The 14,853-nt window shown below is 45.1% G+C and overlaps 1 protein-coding gene across 1 annotated transcript in view; it reads right to left on the bottom strand.

Moving 5' to 3' along the window:
• The window catches only part of LOC119178611 (uncharacterized), a 243,067-nt gene that overhangs the window by 146,718 nt on the left and 81,496 nt on the right, over nucleotides 1–14,853 (bottom strand). The window contains exon 7 of the mRNA XM_037429824.2: nucleotides 10,855–10,992. Within this exon, the coding sequence (XP_037285721.2) occupies nucleotides 10,855–10,992 (138 nt within the window). The remainder of the gene's footprint in view (nucleotides 1–10,854; nucleotides 10,993–14,853) is intronic.

The following is a 14,853-nucleotide window of genomic DNA, read 5'->3' as shown; positions in this document are numbered from 1 at the left end:
CATGCACGTTACCATCTAGCTCCGCACAAAAAGTCACGCTCTCTCATTTTACTGCGCGCACTGTCGAAGATTTCGGTGCTTTCAAATTTGTGTAGTATAGCTTTAAAGAGTGTGTTCTATTTTCCAGCCTTTATTTTGCGATAGCAATTATATAGACACTCTAAGCTGGATTTTGCCGCCGGCGTTGGCGTCGACGCCGCCGCCACCATCACTCACTGTATAAATATACGTATCTATATATATAAAATACAAGAAAGAGAAAAAAACGCAATAAAAGACTCCGGCGCGCGGAATCGAACTTGGGTCTTCCAAATCGTGAGTGCGAGTCGTTAACCACTGAGCCACTGAGGAGCACCTCCTTCACTGTTAAACGACAAGCTATTTCTATGTACCACTTACAGCTGCTGATGGGCATTTCGGGGGTAATTATCGTGTTTTCAAAATTACTAGCAGGATGGCGCGATGAGCGCACGTCGCCACATCACGCAGCGGCGTGCGCTCCAATCTTCCACACGTACTTTGCCCCGCTTAGAGGAGGGGAGCGACGCTTCCTCGCACAATCTTTTCTTGCGGTGGAATAATAATAATAATAATAATAATAATAATAATAATAATAATAATAATAATAATAATAATAATAATAATAATAATAATAATAATAATAATTATTATTAATGTTGCTTTCAATGCTAGCACATATCCTATTTTAGCCGCAACAAATCAATTTTATTACCTGTAAAGGGTACTTTGCCACTCACATAGCATACTTGCGGAAAAGCTACTAAAATGAGTTTAGGATGTAGAGTTTTTAAAAGAACCGGATGGATTATAAAAGGAATAGCAATGCCTTTAGAAAACGTTTTAGGAATATATAGAAAACTCTGTGCTGTGCCCGGTGTTATTTTATTGCGGCAGCAATTATATGGACACTTTCGGCTAGATTTTGCCGCCACCGTCACCATCACCCACCGTATGTGTGTATATATATATATATATATATATATATATATATATATATATATATATATATATATATATATATATATATATATATATATATATATATATATATATATATATATATATATATATATATGTGTGTGTGTGTGTGTGTGTGTGAAAACGCAAGAAAAAAATAATCCAGAGAAAGACTCCCGCATGCGGAATTGCACGTCGTAGCTCTGAACTGTGAGTGCGAGGCGTTAACCATTGAGCCACGAAGGAGCACATTCTTCAACGTTCAAACAGGGGAAGCTATTTATATTCACCACTTCCAGCTGGCGATGGTAATCTCGGGAGAACTATCGTGTTTTCAGCATTACCAGCAAGATGGCGCAATGAGAGCGCGTCGCGACAACGTCATGACGCGGCGGCGCGCATTCCCATCTCCCACGCGTACTTTGTCCCGTGGAGAGGGGGCAGGATGGACGCTCACGCGTACGCCAATCTTTTGGTGGGGACAATCATACGTCTTTGCTGACCTTGGATTGTCTGTTCTGTTCTGTTTTAACTGTTTTGCTGTGGAGAGGTTGAGGTGCGTATTGCCGCGGCTACTCCATATCACAAAGTTCTTCAGCGAAAAATAAAATTATGATACAGAACGGTACCCAAAAATTAACAATACGGAAAAGAAAAAAAAAACATAATAGCACACTGAAACCAGTTCAAATATCATGCCAATACACAGCTTTCTTCGCGCAGTTCACACAGTCATAAACTATTTACACACACACACACCTTACTATTCTACTGTCAGTATATACATGACCACATTTTATATATACCCATCTCAGGCTGTCTGTCATAGGCGCTTGTCCAGTCCGGTCTCCACTAAAAAGCCTGGCAGGAAGATTATTGCCTTTTTCTGGAGATGCATCTCAGGCAATGGTCCAAGTAGTTTCTTTATTGTGAGGGGCCGTCTGTCCAAACTTGCTAATTTGTTCTTTAATTTTTCTCTTTCATTCGCGTATTTAACGCACTCCAAAAAATATGGCGAACATTTTCTTCTGCATGACCACAATGGCATTCCGGTGAGTTGGATCGATGTATCTTGTGCAGGAAGCTGTTTGTGTATGCTACTTCCAATCGAAGACGGTGGATTTATGTCTCTAGGTGTCGTGGGAGGTCTGTAGCTATGGAAAATTTTCTGTGTGGATCAACTTCATAAAGTACCGTTTTCTTTGATTTAAGGCTCTAAAACCACTTCTCCATCGAACAATGGTTAGCTCCTTGCGATATAAAATGTCGAAGATCCGCCCCAGACATAGGGATTGCGCAATCCCGTCCTTCCTTCAATGCTTTCTTCGCGAGGCTGTCAGCCTCTTCATTTCCTTTTATTCCATGTAATGTGGCTGGGTATCCATTGGAATACAATGTTGTGACCCTGCGATGAGGCATATTCCACAGTTTCTGCAATACATTGTGCTATTTCACCATTTTTGTGAGGTGATCTCACATTTCTGATTAGCTGAAGAGCAGGTTTGCTATCAGTGTATATCACCCATTTTCGTGGCTCAGGATTCTCGCAGATAAGCTTAGCTGCTTCAAAGATAGCCACCAATTCTGCTGTCGTCGATGAAGATTTGTGCGATAATTTGTACATCTTCTTTTTCTGAATTTCGGGTATAAATACCGCACAGGCTTACGCTTCTTCAGTGCATGATACGTCTGTATATATCTTCGTTTTTTTACTTATGCTTTACATGAAGCTGATGAAGTACCAACTGTGCCGCTACTAGAGGTGCCATGTCTGCTTTCTTCTCTATGCCGTCTATTTCACGGATAACGTTGAGAAGTGGCAGCGTCTAAGGTGATTTTGAAGGTTTCCATTGTTTAAATTCTGGTACTACTGCTTGAAATGATGATACACTATCCTGTAGTCTCGTTGCCGTCCTTTGTGTTAGTGCACCAGATAAAGAATGATTTTCATGTTGCGTGAAAATTCTAAATAAATTTCGAGATGTTTGTTTAGTTCGGAGTACTGCCAAAGGTGGTTCTCGAGCCTCCGCATACACTAAAGCACTGGAAGTTGACCGTGGTAAACCCAGACATACCCTCAAGCTCCTTGCCAATAACAAGTGAAGTCTCCTTTCGGTGGAGGCTGGAAGTCCGTGCAGCAAAGGCAGTGAGTAAGTTATGATGGGGCATATCCAGGCAACATGTAGGGCTAATAACGACTCTGTAGTACCACCCCATTTGGCCCCGCAGAGATGCCGGAGGATTCGAATGGCCTGATTCACTTTTTGTTCAAGGGACTGGACATGAGGCGACCATGTTAGTCTCCGGTCTAAAATTACTCCCAAGAATTTATGAGTTTTAACCATTTGAATAGGCTGATTTTTGCAGAATAATCTTGAAATTTCCAGGTCTTTTTAATGTAAACAGAAGTATGGCTGTTTTAGCCAGACTCAGTGCCATACCTCTTTTTTTTAGAAAACGGTCTACATAATCCAATCCTTCTTGTAGAGTTTGTTGTACATCCAAAAACGATGGACCAGACGTCCATATACTTATATCATCAGCATATACTGAACATCTGATGTTAGGTGGAAGATTATAAGGGAGCTGCGCCATGACTGCATTAAAGAGAGTAGGGCTTAGCACGCTGCCCTGTGGCACTCCTTGGTTGACGACATGTTCTGACGTTGGGCTCTCCTGCGTAACTACAAAATTTTTACGTTGATTCAGGAAGTCAGCGATCCAACGCAGTATCTTGCCCTTGAATCCCTGTAACGCCCGACGTTCCAGAACGTAAACGTGACTCACTGTGTCGTATGCTCGGTTGACATCAAGGAATACAGAGACAGTGATGTTTCCCTGCGTTCGTTGGTTTTCCACATCTGTGACCAAATCCAGAATGCAGTCCATTGCGCATCTACCTCTTCTGAAGCCGGCTATGCTTTCTGGTAGTAGTTTTTTCATGTCTTGCCACGATAAAATTCGTTCATTGATCTTGGATTTTCACCGGAATGATTCTGTTGTAGTTAGCCTGGCGCACAAAGGTCGCTGCAATCGTTGCACAGTCTCCAATTTCAGATACAGCAAAGTAAACCACTGAGACGCTTAATCGCACGCATATGTACCTGTGAGTACGTTTCGTACGTCATTTGCGCGTGAAAAACGCGGGGCATGTTTCGATCTGCTTTCCATTCGGCGCGTGGTCTTCCAATTTGTTGCTATCGCGTTCATTACTTCATCTTTGCGGCAAAGTTGTGACATTTTATGATCTCTTGGACATTATTATTATTATTATTATTATTATTATTATTATTATTAGATAACAGCACATATTCTGATTTAGTCGCTACAAATCAATTTGGATACCTGTAAAAGGTACTTTGCCGTTCACTTACCATACATACGGAGAAGCTACTGAACTGAGTTCTTCAAGCAGAGCTTTTAAAAGAACGGGATTGAATATAAAAGAGACAACAATGCCTTTCATCAAGACTCAGGACGTACACGTTTGTACATATCCATGAATCTACAAATAAAAGTAGTTTCCGCTCCTTGAGCTTGCATGGTTTCAAAGCTTCCTTACAGCCCTGAAAGATACCGAAAAGCCGATAATCGAATCCGTTCGCTTGAATATTCACGCTAAATTCGAGTCGCACCACCCTCTTTTTCTTCTTCTTCTTCGCGAGCCTCGTTCCTTGGCAGGCAGCGATACCAAGCGCTTAGGCATGGCAATCGGGCAGGCTTGTCTGCGCGTATCTGCAGGCAGCGAATAGCTGTTCAAGATAACGCTAACTGCATTTATTAAGTTTCACTATGCTTCTATACAAATACTTCGGCGGAGTTTGCGTAATTGTGAATGTTGTATAGACGAACCACGGCACCTGATGAAATTTCTCAGCAACAGGTCTTCGTACCGGGGAGCGCATGTTGCAGAGCTCCATTGCTAGTGAACGGCAAACGATTTGTTATCGGTTAAATGTAGCCATAACTATTTATATTAGTACCAATTCCGAAAGCTTTCAGAAGACCAAAAAAAGACGTAAGTTATGTTTAACGGATGTGACATTCGTGCAGCGTAAGCGTGTCCTGTGACATATACTCGAATAACTATAGAAAGACCTCGGGGAAAAAATGAATATAAAAATAAATGCAATAAGTTGGCTGTATTTGTGGTCGCGTGCACCTTATGTGTCTGCCACTCTAACCTTTGAGAATGTTTTCCAATTGAAGCTCAAGGTTATTGATAATGTTTATTTTGGTGATTCCATAACACCCAACCTTTCAGAGTCGACATAACACTTTCAAAGGCACTGCACAAGAAAGCTGCCACAGGAATGTGCCGCTAACTGAGAGAAACATGCGAGAACGATAATATGAAATTAGATAATGAAAAGAATAAAAAGACAGGACATTTGAGGCTACGAAGAAGGAAAAGGGGCAAAAATAAAAGAATATGCAGACGGAGACTGTTTTACACTTTGTTATGCAATACTAGGATTCCTCTTTAAACGCTGAAAATCGCAGTTGCGTATACAAGAACGTCATTCGACGGAAGGGGAAGAAGCTGTTGAACAGAGGGCGTGACAAGGCTTAAATGATTAATGAAGCATGACAAGAAATCAGAAAGGAAAGAGACAACTCTTGAGTATGCAAATGAAGCGAAGAGAACTCATAACGGCCAGAAAACCTCGGCGGGCCAATTAGGGAACCTAATACGCTTCCTACATCGCAAATTAGTATTCAAGAGATTTCCCTTCCTTCGCCATCCGACTTCGATTCGGTGTCATAAAATAGAAAGAAAGAAGAGTAGGCGAATCACGATAGAGAAAATAGAGGTAGCAGAAGTCCTGCTGTTTTTGGTGAATTCTTAAGTATGGCCAGGATGTGCCTTAAAATGACAGAACAACTCAATTCTACAGCCCTTGTGAAGCTATAGCCATGGCGCATGAAAATTAGAGGCCGCGAATAAGAGAGAGGTGCCAAAAAGCTATAGAAATAATTGAGGGTACCGAAAATTTCCTAATTCTGCGTAGCAAAATAGGCAAGAACAGCTGGTTTAACCAATGAACTTGACGTTCCGGTGCCTCTTTTTTTCTAAACATCACCATGCAGGATTACTCAAACTTTTTTTGCATCTATTTTATGCAACTGCGCAGTGAAAGTTGTCTTTTGTTCACTTTGTTCCTCCCAAATAGACCTGTTCTCAATTAATCAGTGCCCCCCCCCCCCCCCAACTCGACGCAGTCACTGCACAAGTGATTGCGGTGACATACGGTCGACCCTATTCAAGCGAACACTTCTGTAAGACATTCAGAAGTTCATACCTCTCCTAATCGACAGCGACCATTCACGTCCCTTCCTCCCATCAGGTGCAGGAACACCAAAGGTACTCGGTAATACTTACCGTCAACGGGTGTTCTTTACGGGAATTTTAAACGTACTCACGCAGTCTTACATGGTTTATTTGTTGGTTGGTTTGCACGCTTGTGTGCATGTGAGAGAGAAAAAGAAACTGAGCAAGAGTAATGAGAGAGAGGCCACAGCCCAGGGTAACGCGGCCCCCGTCCACGCCGGCGTTTACGTTCCCTTATACGCTTATTAAGGAAATGCCGGGAAAGATTCCCAGCCAGGTGCATCCACCTCTCCAGGAGGATGGCAGCAACACGCGGCAGTACTTTGTTATAGGAGCAAGCGTCTGACAAGTAGCTTCGATCCTCCGTTGCTTTCTCTCGAGAAACAAAAATAGCAAATAAAAATTCTGCCACCGAAGAGTCATAACGTGCGTTAGGGTACGTGAGGTGATCCTCGAAAGGAGGTAGGGCCGCCTGTTACATATTATGGAAGAATTTAAAGGTTAGGCTAACATAAACAAATGATGAAAACAGAATGAGATGAAAAAGTCATCTCTGGGTATATGCGATGAGAACGAGAGAAGGGAGGGGGGTAGTAACAGGAGGGAAGAAAGCGACTGCTACGCTCAGGCACGTAATTTTTCTCGAGTTCGACAGCCGCGTGCCTTCTGCAAGAAGCTACCGCAGCACAGGGAGCTTCGAGGTTTGCGAGAGTGAGCTCACCGCACGGACTCATTTCCGGGACGCGTAATTACTCGGTGAAAGAAAAAGAAATATGAGAAGCAACACGGACGAGCCTCCGCAGTGCAGAGACGTGTTCGCCATCCTTCGAAGCCTTCTCGCTTCCTCTTCCGACGGCCAATTTAGCGGACGCCGCGGAACCGAGCGACGGGCGCCGCTATTGTGTACCGAGTCAGGAAACGTGTCCCGCCGTGCCGCACCAGGATTTCTCGGCGTCCTTCCGCACGCATACAAAGAATTCTCGCTGTGTAATTATCGATACTGCGCAGTAGTTAGCAGCTCACGTGACACCTTGAATTCCTTTTACAGTATTTATATTCCCGGACGGTTCGGGTTTTCTCTTTCGGAATCTGACAACTCGCGACACCCTAGCGACATTCTCTTATTGAAGGAAAACGAACAACAATGCTTGTCTTGTTTCTCAATCTTCTGCAAATACATGAAGGACAAAATGAAACTAATTGGTTTTGTGAAACCCTGTCGCTCAAGATAACGTAATCAAGGATTCTATTTAGTTGACCAAGATCCATGAGTTTAGTTTATCACAAAATTCAAAACAGGCAGCTTGTTCGGGCCTCTTTCAGGTCCAGAAGCGTCTCCAGTAAAGATCGTTGCCTGCCGCGTCGACCATCTCGTGGGTATTTTCCGGGATAATTCCCGAACGCTAGGTGGCACTAAGTCTCCTCCTGTGACTTCGCTGTTTACCCCCCAAAGCATGGCGCGTGTCACGCTACTACAGCTGCCCGTGCGCAGGCCATAAGAAGGCACACTTCTAGACAACTCAACGCAGGTACCTGCTATAGGCAAACAGAAATGAAACCATGAGTATAAGTCTGTCACCACAGATACGCGGTACAAAAAATGCGGGACACGTATATATTGTTGCACGAATCGCAAGTGTTTCCACGCCAAAGTTTTCAACAAGAGTTCACCAGGTGATTTATCCAAACGCAGCTAAGCACATCAACGAAAGAGGGGATATTGCGTGGTGAAAATTGTACGCAGCAGTGTTTCCAAGCGCTCAGATCTACAGAAAATAGCACCGGCAAGTGTTTCATCTCCGAAGCGCGCACTACAATAGCATTGCAGGTCTGATTCACATGGTCCAGCCGTGCCTTTTCTTCAACAATTCGAGCAGAAATGTGAAATCTTGAGAGCCCTTATAACTCAAGCACGACGCCGAAGAACAACGTAAAAAATTCGGTCTCGCCCGGACCGCAGATGCCAAAGCCTTCTCCCCCGCCACTCACGACGGGTTCATAGTAATGTTATTTCTATATCCCTCTCTGAGGACAAACACCAAAGCCACCACGAGCCTGAACACATCGTCTTGCACGTGCGGCGGCATTCGTCACATCGCACGTTGCGTTGCAGACTCCGCCCTTCATTGCTAGAAAACAGGAACCGTGCCTCTCCTCTCTGTCTTCTAGCATCCTGTCTAAGTAATAAGCACGGTCCATAATGCACCCGATGCATAACACGTGAGAGGGAGATAGAAAATCGGGAGGGCGTATGAGATTATGAAGTTTTCTGGTATAGCGCGGCCGCAGAAAGCAAGGACCGTGTTGATCGGCGGAACACGGGAAAGGAATTTGCCCTGCAGTGGGTGTAGCCAAGCTGCTGTTGCTGCTGCTGCTGCTGCTGCTGCAGAAGATGATGATGCACCCAAAACAGTCGGTTCATCCTTTCATGAGTGTGCAAAGCAAATATAGAATAAAATAATGACTGGTATTGTATAAGTCCCAGAACCACGATATCATTTGAGGGTCTAGCGAAGGGCTCCAGGAATATCGGCCTCCTAGGACTCTTTGACGTACCCCTAAATTCTAGTAAACGGACCCCTATCCCTTCGCCTCCATCGAAATGCGGCCACTGTAGCTAGAATTCGATCCCGTCAATAAGCAGTCGAGCGCCATACTCGCAAGACCATCGTGGCGAGTGCAAGGCAAAAAGAAGTGCACGCTGTTGCTAAGAGTTACCCCTCAAAGAATCAAGGCGTTACCGTGAAGCAAGACAAAAGAGACAGAACTTCACCGAGAGGATAAAAATGAGAACAGAAATGAACACCCGATCTCTAAATGGGACACGACAAGCGAGGCCAGACGAGGAGGGGCCCTCCTACGGAGAAAAACGCACTCGGAGAGTTCAGTAACCGGCGGTGCGTCGGTAGATGGCGCCATATACGATAAAACGAGCAAGGAATAAAAAATGAGCTATAAACGAGCTGCAGTTGGAACACAACGGCCGACGACCTCAAACAGTTACTCCTAGTTTTTGTCTTGTTTCTGTTGCGTGCTTTCCTTCCATTTGTCGCTACTTGCTTAGCTCCGGATGTATCTCGCATACAGCCTCGTTGAGCTTTGTTTTCAAGCAGCCTCCATTTCACGACCACTTCGAAACGAAGCCATTTTCTTGAAGGTACTACATACACGAGTTGGGCGAGGCGTTGTGTCTAGCGAAACCGACTTCTCTCTGAGAACCACGCTCAGTTCTTACCCTGCTACTTCTCCTCTCACTCCTTTTTCCAAGGTTCCCACTATTTTAGAGGACTCCAACGGGCACGGCACAATCAAAGGAAGAAGCACAAGAGAAAGCGAGGCTGTCACAGAACTTAAAATAAGCTGTTATCACATGTGGAGAAGGGAGCGTGTCTGTGAGCTGTCGCCAAAAGAAACCCTGTTCTTTTGAACGATTCTTAACGTTGTCCTGAACTACGAAGCTGCTGTACTGTTGCGCTTCTGAAGCAGGCTTTGATAACCGGCACCAGTACTGCGGCGGGAATTTCTACATCTAACAACGAAATGTGTCGATATTAAAACACTCGGATCTGCGCATGAATGACACACACACAAAAAAAAGGAGGTCCAATTTTGTGTCAAGCTGCACCTCCTCTTTTGGGGCATTCTCAGTATGTTTTGGCCTGGGTATGGCTCGCGTAGAACCTCTCGCGGACGGAGCTTAGTACTCTGTCTTCTTGAAGAAGCAGTGCGGGCGAGGATCACAGCATTCTTACCGCGCAGTCTTCTCTATTGATAAGCAACGAGTATACCAGTGGTGCGCTGACTTGACTCGCGGCGGTGTGGAGTGGAGCCTTGAATTCGACGTGTTTCTTAAGTACCTTAAATCAGAAAAAATTATTTTTAATGTAGCCACGTAGAGCACTCTCGCCAAACTTTGGTGGTGACAACCGAATAAGAAATTGCTTTCGTCGATGACTCATTATCATTTTTAATTCACGCACACGTAAAAGTCTTCTTCTTTGTAGAATACTCACGTTAGCATGATTTCTTACGTCGTCCTGCCATCAGAAAATTTCACACTGTGGTTTTATGCGCCGAACCAATAGCATGATTATTAAGCATGCCGTAGTGGAGAATGAGTTTTAACATCCAGATTTTTTTTCCCAGTTCTACATCTGCGTACACCGCCGTTGTTGTACATGTACGCCATCTAATGCCAGTCTCAGCGAACGGGAATAGAACCCGCACAAGTGGTTATCTAAGAAGCACTACAACTGCTACGGAATTATGACTGATAAAGTGCCACGTTCTTCTTTGGTCATTCTTTTCCATTTTTGCACTGGTTACAGTAGATTAGTGTAACCTCACAATATCGAAAGGCACTTACCCCAGAGACTGCTTGAATGGCACATACGTTGACAATTTTTCAAGTATAACAAAAGTACTGCAAGAACTACAGTTTTTACATTGTCGTACCCCTAATTGCATTTTAAAGCGAGTTTAACATGAATGCCAACCTTTCTGCCGAACCAAAGTAGCGCCGAATGAACTTGAAGCCCGCTTACCACGTAACATCTCCTGAACGAAGATCTTCACTTCCGTCCTTGGACGAGGAAGACGCAGCCCTTCGGTGATCGGGTTGCTCGCTTCGGCCACAAGGTGGTAGGTTCCTGGCGAATCAAACAGGTGCTCGAACCTCATGCCTGAAACGAAGAAAGACCACCGAAAATTTAGTGCTTAGGAACAACTATATACCGCAGCGATCATAGTAAGGGTATGCTATACGTACAAAAGAAAAGAACGATAAGTGACTGATCTGCTACAACCATAAATATGGCCATAAATGAATAGGCTCTGAATATAACTCACATAAAGTGTTTACATATTCTGTATTTTGCATTCCACGGTGTCAATAAAAATGCAAAATGATGCAAAGCACCCATATTAACATTATCTGGAGTCCTACTTCTCGAGACCCAAATATACTTATGACAGACGCCGTAGCAGAGGGCTGCGGAAATATCAACCATCTGGTGTTCTTTAACCTCCACCGACATCGCACAGCACACGAGCTTCACCCATTTCACCTACATCGAAATGCGACCGCCCCGGCCGGGATCGAACACACAACCTTTGGGTCAGCAGCCAAGCGCCGAGCAGCCCCGCCGCGGTGGTCTAGTGGCTAAGGTACTCGGCTGCTGACCCGCATGTCGCGGGTTCGATTCCCGGCTGCGGCGGCTGCATTTCCGATGGAGGCGGAAATGTTGTAGGCCCGTGTACTCAGATTTGGGTGCACGTTAAAGAACCCCAGGTGGTCAAAATTTCCGGAGCCCTCCACTACGGCGTCTCTCATAATCAAATGGTGGTTTTGGGACGTTAAACACCACAAATCAAATCAATCAAATCAAGCGCCGAGCACTGCAACCACTCATCGACCGAGGCGGACACAAAACAAATTTCGTGCAGCAAGAAGATAGAGATAACAATTACACTATGGGTAAGATACAAGGCGAGAAACAAGATTTAGGGCCGTTTGATTTCGAATTAAGCTGTACTACTGCGCTAGCTGATTCTGGTGAAATCCGCAGGAACAGCTCAAGCAGCAACAAAAAATCACAGCATATCCACGGAGTGAATAATGATGAGTGGGGCGAAGCGTGCGTCTGTCAGTCCGCCTGTCTGTCCGTCCACCCGTCCGTCTGTCTGTTCATCCGTCCGTCCATCTGGCCATCCTTCCATCTGTCTGTCCATCCATCTGTCCGTCCATCCGTCTCTCTGTCCATTCGTTCGTGTGTTCGTCCATCTGTCCGTCCGCCTCTCTGTCCGTCCATCCGTCCGTATGTCCGTCCGTCCATCCGTATATATATATATATATATATATATATATATATATATATATATATATATATATATATATTAGCAGTTGTGTCATTACAAAAAAGTTTGCCATGATTGATGGAGCTTTTAAAGCACTACATCAATTTAATTTTGTTTTTGCGAGAGAGACATGATAGTCCGCGCCTGTCCCGTGCTCTGTGTCGAGTTTACTACGCGCCCCGTTCCACTGCTATTTCGCTGCACATTGAGTTAACTTGCCCCAACGAAGGCAAATATCGTAATTGCAATATTGGCTACGGTATTGACGCACTGATGTTTCTACGCCGTTAGCCGATGCATAGGCTAACGAGCTCATCAGAACAGTAGTCGACAACACGTCACACGAGTACGACGCTGCATGCACTTGTTGGCATGAGACAGAACATCGCAAAGCCGCGTCCGAGCGACGAGGACAACACTGCGCTGAATACGGACGCGCACGCCGAGCGAGCTTAATTAACCTAAACAAAAAAGCACCCTCGCTAGGACAGTGAGGCCGCAACAGATGCGAGGCTCGTTCAATCGCTCGGCGAGCCTTTCAATTAGCCGGCGCCGAATCTCGGGGAGAGAGAGGATGGAAGGGAAATGGCACTTCACTCTCGTATATAGTTGCACTGGCGGAATCGCGGCGAGAGGTCGACAGAGTGGACTCCCCAAAGCAAATGCCGAACGGCTCACGCTTAATGCGAGCGTACTGTTCGGCTTTGAAGTCCACTGGAAGCGGCACCGAGCGCCAAATAAGCGATCTTGAGATGAAGTACACGCTGTTTAATTACTATAAGGAGACCTTTGCTTCTATCAAGCGGAGCCATGAATTGTTGACTTGAACGACGAAGTGTGCTGCTGCGTGCCTTATCGGCAGTAAATGAGACGGGGACATCAACGCGAAGAAACAAAATAGAGTACGAAGAGGAGGATGTTTCTAGAGAAATATGACAAAAAAAAGCGGAGTAAAAATTGCACGTTGTGATAAACCAGCACACTATACAGGTGGAGTAACGAAATATCCCGCAAGCTGTGTCACTAGGATTCGACGGTCGGCTTAGACGGAAGGAGAAAGAGCTAAATAATAAGAGTAAATTAATGACGCTAGCCAATTTTATAACATCCGGAGGCAAACGTGAAAGGGAAGAGAATAAAAACTATTCAAAAAACAAAGAACAAAGAAAGATGTGTATATTTAAGGGCTCGTTTTTCCGTGTTTGACACAATATTTTTGTGCTGTAACAGCCATTGTTGCCTAGGATAGGGAAAGTTAATAAATCGAATTGTAAAGTAAATGTGAAAAAAAAAGTGAATGAAAAGATAACTTGCCATGGGCAGGAATCGAACCTGATCGCGTTATTCGAAGGTCGCAGGTTCGGTTCCTGCCCACGGCAAGTTATTTCTACAGCCACTTTTCTCTTTTCACATTTACATTACGCTTACTTTCCTATACTTTCCATAACAACATTGTCTCTCTCTCTCTCTCTCTCTCTCTATATATATATATATATATATATATATATATATATATATATATATATATATATATATATATATATATATATATATATATATATATATATATATATATATATATATATATATATATATATATATATTGTTAAGGCGTTTAATAGCCGGTCCACAGCGAGCAAGCACAATGGCGACAGTAACGGCCAAGCACGGGCTCTCAGTGCGAGCGGCGTCCTTGTTGGGTAGCCCCACTAGAAGGTACTCAAGAGTTCGACCCATTTCATAATTCGGAGGCTTCGCTACAATTACCCCGGGGTCGAAGAGGGAGCCGCTTGGCGACCTAACAGCTTGTTATTATGAGCGGGTCATAATGAGCCTTCAGGCGCTCCACGTTGACGATGTCTCGCCCACGGCGGCGCATGTCCGAAGATTGTTCAACGGGTTCGATCAGATAGTTAACGGGTGAGGTGCGCTCGATGACACGGTAGGGGCCTTCGTATTTGGGACGTAGTTTGGAAGAGAGGCCAGCGGCAGAGGTCGGGATCGAGAGCCATACAAGCGCACCAGGAAAGAACGTGGGCTCAGAAGTGGCGCTGGCATCACGGATACTCTTCTGCCGCTCTTGCTCTTGCGTCGTAAAAGTCTTGGCAAGCTCGCGACACTCTTCAGCAAGCCTGGCTGTCTCGGAAATAGGTGTACACTCAGATGGATCCGGCGTGTACGGGAGTATCGTGTCCATGGTGTGCGACGGGTGCCTTCCGTACAGCAAGTAGAAAGGTGAAAAACCAGTCGTGCTCTGAGGGGCGGTGTTGTAGGCGTAGGTGACGAAGGGCAGTATATTATCCCAATTAGTGTGGTTGGCAGCGACGTACATAGAAAGCATGTCGCCGAGGGTGCGGTTAAAGCGTTCGGTGAGGCCATTCGTCTGTGGGTGGTAAGCAGTAGTTTTGCGGTGGACAGAATGGCACTCCGTCAGAATGGCTTCGACGACTTCCGACAAGAAGACACGGCCTCGATCGCTGAGAAGCTCTTGGGGTGCTCCGTGGCGCAGTATAAATCGATGCAGCAGGAAGGACGCAACATCGCGCGCAGCAGCCGCAGGGAGAGCGGCGGTTTCGGCGTATCGCGTTAAATGGTCAACGGCAACGATGGCCCAGCGGTTACCAGCCGACGTCAGAGGAAGTGGTCCATACAAATCAATACCAACGCGCCCAAAGGGACGGTCAGGG

The sequence above is a fragment of the Rhipicephalus microplus genome, chromosome 1, assembly GCF_043290135.1.
Source record: "Rhipicephalus microplus isolate Deutch F79 chromosome 1, USDA_Rmic, whole genome shotgun sequence".
NCBI lineage: Eukaryota > Metazoa > Arthropoda > Arachnida > Ixodida > Ixodidae > Rhipicephalus > Rhipicephalus microplus.
Note: the sequence above shows the minus strand (reverse complement) of the source record. Positions and strands in the feature narration are given on the sequence as shown.